Here is a 7,500-nt window from a genome sequence, read left to right on the forward strand (position 1 = left end):
GTTCTTTATAGTTGGAAATTGTGGGTGGATGGTGTGTCTACCACTTGCCTGACATTGGTTTTGGCTTAGATGCCATATATTGCCATGAGGTCCATTTTCCCTCAAATGCTAATTTCTGATTTTTTTGGGTTTTTTGCAAATATGAGTTTTTTTTTCTCTTTATTTTGAATTTATCTTCAGTAATGGCCAGCAGACAGTATTCACTCGGCATGGATGTCATCAACACACTTCTAATGGAGTTAAAAAGAGATGTTGATGATAATATGGAGCTTGCAACCCCATTCTTCATTCCAAGTGGTAGATTGGGCTGTAAGAGTTGTTGCGGTCTGCGCCCATTTTGTTGACATACCCGAAAGGTAAGTTGGCATATCTCTATATATTCTTGTTCTGTATAGAATTTGTGATATTTTGGTATAATTTAATGCATAAATATCATATTTTATAGGAGATACAATGATTTTCATAAGAAATTTACATTGTGAACTAGGCCGTCAAAAAATGACCTTTAGATTTCGCCCCTGTTATAACAGTAAATTACATCTTAGTGCACATTTTATTATGTATTTCTGTTCTAGGATAATATGAGTTTATTCTATAAAAAAATTAGCCTCTTCCTATTTCATTTGGGTACCCAAAAAAATTCATGAAATTTGGACAAATTTATTTGGCCAAAAAAATTTACCCTTTTTTTCTCATTTCAGATCTTGACTTTTATGGGTCCAACTCATTTCCAGCAATTACACGCTGTTGCTTTGCCATCTAAGAAGGTGTCCCTAAAGGGATTTATGTGTATATGTATATTTCTATTTTTTGTGAATATTTACGTCAAGTCTTTTATTTGTATACTTAAATTTTTAATATATTTACAATAAATAGTTATTTTGTAGATGGGAATCATTTATATTTTCAGTAATTTTTAGCATTCTTTGAAGTATTTTTAGCAAGTCAAACAATACAGATTGATGCATAACTAAATTTTTCCTGAATATTTTTCAGAGTCGGGGTCGTTCACGACCGAGTATACCCTTAAAGGGGTGTCCGAGTAGCATACCTATCCAGGGTTAAGGGCCATCCTGTACGTCCGTCAGGTGTAATATTTCTTGAAATTGGCGATAACGCCCTGGTCCATCGGCTGCAGAAGTGAAGTTGTATTTGGCGGCAGGTACACAACTTTGACATCAGGATGAAAATCATCCAAGTGCAGGGGGGGTGGCCAGGGGCATTGTCCAGCACCAGCAGGATCTTGAATGGAATTCCATTTTCCCGGCAATACAACTTCACTTCTGGGATGAAATGGTGGAAGAACCAGTCCTCAAATACAGCGAGTGTCACCCATGCCTTCATGTTTGACATCCATATAACGGGGAGAGAGCTTTTCGTCACGTTCTTCAGGGCTCGAGGGTTAGCTGCCCGGTAAACTAGCAGCGGCTTCAGCATTCGCCCCAAGCATTAAGGTTAGGCGGTCTTTAGCCGCTTTATATCCGGACATCGTCTTCTCCCCACGGCTAATGTAGGTCTTCTCTGGCATTTTTTTCCAAAAAAGACCCGTTTTGTCGACATTGAAGATCTGCTTAGCCGAATAGCCAGCCTCCTCAATGATCTCCTTCAACACTTGGGGGAATCGCTCGGCAGCCTCTTTGTCCGCAGATGCTGCCTCTCCGGACACGGACACATGGTGGAGATTAGCCCTCTTTTTGAAACGGGAAAACCACCCGTGGCTGGCAGAAAACGTTTCTTCGGCAGCGCTTTCCCCAGCCTTAGCCTTGACATCCTCAAAGATAGATTTGGCCTTCTCCTGAATGAGCATAAGGCTCAGAGGAATACGCCGCTGCTGCTGATCCTCGAGCCAAATGGTGAGAAGTTTCTCCATCTCTTCTATGATTTTCCCTCTTTTTTTTGCTAATGATCTTCGATTGCATCGGCACTGCACCTTTCACCTTATACGATATTTCTGTTTATAAATGGTACCGACGGTCGAACGATTCAAGTTGTATGCCCGTGCAACGCTCACCATTTTCTCACCCGTATCAAGCTTCTTTATTATTGCCACTTTCGTTTCAAATGAAATGGCTTGCCTCTTCTTTGCACTACCACTCTCACTAGAAGCCTTTCGCTTTTCACCAACCATATTGAATAATGGATGCACGAGATATTTAATGATAAAAATGAAAAAAGTTCTTTGCGCACTGGAGATACGTTCACGCACTTACGCACTGCAATGAACTGGGCAGAGGAAGGTGGATGCTGGGTGAGCTCTCACAGCGCCAAGCGTCGGTATTAGCGGCGGAAAGAAGCACTACTCGGAAAAAAGCGCGCAATACAAAATCTAACTTACAGCATCTCTTTCCGAACATTTTTTGACATACGCGCAGACATGTTCGTAATGTACCGTTGTTCGTAACTCGAATGTTCGTAAGTATGGGAGCAACTGTATAACGGATTTTGAGCGAAGCGAAAAATCTAGTTTTGGGTGAGATCGCCATGTCATCCTGATGGAAGTTCCTAAGGTAGCTTCAAAAGGATATATTATATACTACAGTGTTATTCCCAGAGAATTTACCTTCAGGTTCCAAAATTCTAACTTCTGGAGCGAATATCCTTAAAATTTTCTCAAGGATATCGCATAATATCAGAGGACGCATTCCTGACACGTCACATAGCAATCTTTACCCCAAATAGCGTTAACGCTTCGAGGGGGACGTGGCAGAAGAATAGAATGGGGCCGTAACAAGGTTACCCCCGTTTCCGTACTACTATTGACCACCACCCCAGCACCATTACCAGGATGGTGGACATTCCTTGTAGCATTGAGCGTGGTGCTACAGATAAAGTACGTCAGGGAGGGAACTGTGAAGATCTTTTCTTTTAAGAAAGAAGGCTGGGTCCATCAGGACTACATGGCGATCTCACCCAAAAATAGATTTTTCGCTCAAAATCCGTTTTTTGGGCTCAAGCCGTGTCGTCCTGATGGAAGTATACTAGAGCATTAATGTATATGTGGATTTTCATCAGTGCCTTAACCTTGGGAAAACCTTTCTATTATCATTTGGAGCAATCGAGACAAATGACGTTACCGTTATCCTTCATTACCACTAATCATATCCGATGTTAGTGATTCCTGCCCCCTACAGGGAAGAGTCATTCTAGACGGTAGAAAGGGTGGTCTGAAGGTAAGCATATATTATATGGACAAACATAAGAATACACCATATGAACAAACCGTCTCCTAGCTTGTGAAAATTACCAAATACTTAACAGTGTTTCTTAATTCCATTGTTTGTGAGCATACAAATATATAAAAGTACATACTCTGGACTATAACATGCAATAGTCGGGCGAGTTAGGACGCAATTACATTCTATTAGACGTTTACTAGTAAGTAAAACGAATGTAGCATGATAACGGAACTATACATGTAACCTGTACAGAGATTATCTTTCTTTCTTGGAAAGCAAAAAAATGATAAGTGCCACTCTAAGATTGAAGAAAATTATAAAACAAATTCTTTTCATAATTCCTGTACTGGTTAATTTTATCAGCACTGTGTACTTTGTACACCGGCACTAGTGCTATCTGTATAATTCCACACCTGGGATTTTGAACAGAGCTAGTGTCACCATGGTAACACTTGGTCAAAGGAGGTCACACCCTAAGAGGGATGACCTCTTCTCCCTTTAATTGACAGTCCTAGTCAATTAACTATTCATCGTATAATTAGACGGCGGGTTAAGTATTCTACCTGACGTCACCACATACTGCTTCAAATCATGGACTTGCTTAGCATAGTGTTTGTAGAACACTGTGGATGATTCTCACCCAGTATATGTGCGACGACATTTGAAGTCAAAACCATTGACTGTCTATAACAGTAATAAGGGGGCAGGTTTTAATACACTACCTGCCGCCACTACATAGTGTTTCAGTTCATGTACCTGTTTCGCATAGTGTTTGTAAAACACTCTGGATGAATTCCATCCAATGTATGAACGAAGACGCTCAAAGTCCATATACTGAAAGAAGTTCAGTGATGAAGAAATCTTTCTCGGATCATGACCTGCGGGAGTACTGTGAGGATCCGCCCTGCTAATAAAGTAGGTGAGCTTCGTCCTCAGTTGTTTTTGGGATAAGTTTGATCCAGAGGTTTCTCCTTTAAAGATCTGTCCTCCCCTGAAGTCTGAAGTTCTACGAAGATAGACCTTTAGACACTCTACCGGACATAGAGAGACATCTTCCTTCAGAGGGCAGATTCTCCAGGGATCCCACCTTTTAGTTGGTAGCTCATTCTTAGCGAGAAAGGATGGATCACGGAAGAGAATCAGTTTTCCTTTTTCTGAGAACTGAATGTGGCCCTCATCCCTAGAAAGGGCCACTATTTCACTAACTCTAGCCCCTGAGGCTCTAGCGAACAGAAAAATAACCTTTTGGGTTAGATCCATAATGGAACAATCTTCATTGTTCAAGGTTGACACATAATGAAGGACCTTGTCCAAAGAGCAAGAGATGGGCTTTGGTGGTGCAGCAGGCCTAAGCCTCGCACATGCCTTCGGGATCTTATTAAAGATCTCATTCGCCAAGTCTACTTGAAAGGCATATAGAAGAGGTCTAGTCAAGGCTGACTTGCACGTAATTATCGTGTTGGCCGCCAAACCCTGGTTATGAAGATGGATAAAGAAGGACATGCAGAAGTTATTGAAATCTCATTTGGTCCTTTTGCTTTTACGAAAGCAACCCACTTTTCCATGATGACTCAAGGTGATTGGATGGGATGAACTGGAAATCCTAAGTCTATCCCTTCCATTTCAGAGACATGATATCTATCAATTATATTAGATGATCCTCGTATAGGGCTACATATCAAGGTAGTTCCTTGACGGCACTCGTAATGAAGAGGACGGATTGCAGTTCGGGGACTTGTTCCCATCTGGGAGAGAATAGGTCTGCGTCCGTGGACCATTCTAACTCTATCCGCCTGAGCCTAAGTAGAGCATCCACTGTCACATGCGGATTGGTGGTATGTGAACTGCTGACAGGTGCCATCTCTTTAGGTAAGGGATCACTAACTACACCTAAACTGTATGTGACGTTTCATAGTATCGTCGATTGCAGCGTCTCGTTATTGCTTCGGAGTCCCAGATCAGCTGTAGACAATCTGATCTGCTTGGAGAGAGCTTCCCTACTCATGACTGGACCAACATGGTCTTGGGATTTTCGGGCTTTGACCTTTGTTAGGGAAGCGATTAAGGAAGGACCGCTATCGGTCTTTTAGGCCTCTTCAAGCGTTTGATGCTTGTTTTCTCCAAGCTCCCAGCGCATCTTGCAGCCGTGCTCTTGACACAGGGCTTGCCTTTATTGCGAACTGGAGAGAGAACAGGGTTCCTCCCTGTTCTCGTTTTAAGAATCTGAAATTTATCATTCATCCACGATGTTCTGGGTACAGGATCATTCCTTCGGATGTTCATAGACCAGCCACCTTAGGTGTGCCCACCCCAGCCTCTTGTCCAGGAACACTGTTGCCTGAACCTTTCTTAGGCTTGAATATTGCATGACTGTGTCTGCCAATTTTATGAAGGGAGCTAGGACTCTGTCTAGTCTGACGAGTATCTTTCCAAGGAAGTGCGTTACTTTGTGTAACCTGAATCCTAGATAAGAGGGGAAAGAGTGATTGCCTGGAAGCTGCCGATAGACGACTTTTAGGTCTAGTAAGACTATAGGCACCCTTTTTTGCAGCAGGGTCCTTATGTTAAGGAGGATAAACCTCCTAGACTCGTTGTTTTATTTGGACTTGTTGAGTGGCGATAAGTCCTGAATGACTCTGAATTTTTTTGAGTCCTTCTTGTAAACACACAACGGCCTTCCCTGGAATCCGGTGGACTAAGGTTTCCTTACCATCTGTATGCTCTAGAGCTCTCAGATAAACTCCTCCAGGAGGGTTTTGGATAATCGGAGGAGTAGAGGAAATGGTGGTAGAGATATCTCCAACTCTCATCTTAGTCCCATCTTCATTAGGCCATGGACCCAAGGATCGAAGGTCCAGCGATCCTAAAGGAATCTCCCTCCTACTAGAAGCATATCTATGCTTCGACTGATCAGTAGGAATCTCTTTTCGATCATCTGTCTGTGACATCTCAGTCACTACAACTGTGCATTGTTGTTGAACCGCTTGAAATGGATGTCCAGACCTCTCCATCTTCCTTTTAGGTTGGGGACCCACAACCTTAGAATATTCTCTTTTTGAGAGGATGCCCCACTTTTGGAGAAGTCCTACTTTCTCCGTGGAGGCGTTCTTAATCACTTTCTTGACTACCTCGTCTGGAAAGAGGTCTTTACCCCAGATGTTGGAAGATATTAGCTTTGTTGTATCGTGTTTCGCTGTTGCGTTAGCTAACACAAACTCCCTACATGTTCTTCTAGCCTTTATAAAGGCATAAAGGTTTTTTACCAAAGTAGCCATATATATTTTGGATAAGACCTTAAGCATGTCTGGGGTATCTTGATGATCCGAACAGAACTCTATGTAGTTCTGTAGAGATAAGGAGGCTGCAAGTCTCTTCTTTGTTTCTTGTTCATCCTGTAAGAGAAACTCAGATAATTTTGGAAGATTTTCCTTAAATTGTCGACTGGTGACATCCGCCTCAAGTCTTCCTACTGAAAAGGTGAAATGGGCCTCCTTCCAGTTCTTTTCCTTTCTGGTAAATGCTAGTGACAGAGGCTCGCACTCCTTGAGTGTAGGACACGGTTTACCTGTCTCTATTGCCTCAGTGACATATTTGAAAGCCTTCTCCGTAAAGGGGAATGAAATTGAAACAGGAGCAAGAAAGGAAGAGTGCTTGTTACCCGGTGTGGATACCTTCGACACCAAGTAACCCGCCTTTTCTATGCTGCTTGATAGGATAGCCTGTGCTTTATCATTGTCGAGAATCATAACCTCCTTTGACTCCGTTCCTTTTCCTGATGTTTGTTCATCTTTCAGTCTAATGAAACAGTTCAGGAAAACGTCAAAGCTTGGCCAGAACTGGATCTTGTCCAAAGGAACAGCTCCCATCTTCTCCGAGATGTAGAGTTTGCCGTTTAAAATCGGCATTAGCTCCGTAAACCTCCAGGGATTGGTTGTGGAGCATGTCAGAAGAGTCTTGATCAATTAATCTTTTGTACGACCTTTTAGGAGCAACAAGTGGAGCTTTACCAAGCTCTACCTTGCATTTCACTTCCTGCTTTGTGCTTTTGTTTGCACAAATTTTCTACTGGATTCTTGACTTGGGCCCATAACTGGCTCATTCCATCTAAGAGAGTGATAGAAGGCGGAGATATCGATGTCATTGACTCATGAACCTGATGGGACGGAGACGATTCCAACCCGACATTCTCCCCTTCTTATCCAGGGCGCCTTTTGCCCTCTTTCCCGAAGGTTATCTGGTCATCGGGAAATTTACCTCGTGTCTGAGGTACCACCATTTCCTTTCTTGCTGTTGGAAATAGTAACCTACACATCTTGTCATTAGG

At 42.5% G+C, this 7,500-nt stretch overlaps 2 protein-coding genes across 2 annotated transcripts in view; both read right to left on the reverse strand.

Moving 5' to 3' along the window:
• The window catches only part of LOC137618349 (tigger transposable element-derived protein 1-like), a 2,194-nt gene extending 850 nt beyond the window's left edge, over positions 1-1,344 (reverse strand). The window contains exon 1 of the mRNA XM_068348516.1: positions 1,052-1,344. Coding sequence (XP_068204617.1) covers positions 1,052-1,344 — 293 coding nt within the window. The remainder of the gene's footprint in view (positions 1-1,051) is intronic.
• Positions 1,345-1,402: 58 nt separating this feature from the next.
• Positions 1,403-1,870, reverse strand: LOC137618350 (tigger transposable element-derived protein 1-like). Its single transcript, XM_068348518.1, has one exon. The coding sequence runs from the start codon at positions 1,868-1,870 to the stop codon at positions 1,403-1,405; it is 468 nt and encodes a 155-aa protein (XP_068204619.1).
• Positions 1,871-7,500: the final 5,630 nt, after the last annotated feature.

Source organism: Palaemon carinicauda, chromosome 24 (genome assembly GCF_036898095.1).
Source record: "Palaemon carinicauda isolate YSFRI2023 chromosome 24, ASM3689809v2, whole genome shotgun sequence".
Classification (NCBI taxonomy): domain Eukaryota; kingdom Metazoa; phylum Arthropoda; class Malacostraca; order Decapoda; family Palaemonidae; genus Palaemon; species Palaemon carinicauda.

Excerpts from the sequence above, each read along its gene's own strand:
- LOC137618350 (XM_068348518.1), bottom strand. The coding sequence starts at position 1,870 with ATGGAGAAACTTCTCACCATTTGGCTCGAGGATCAGCAGCAGCGGCGT.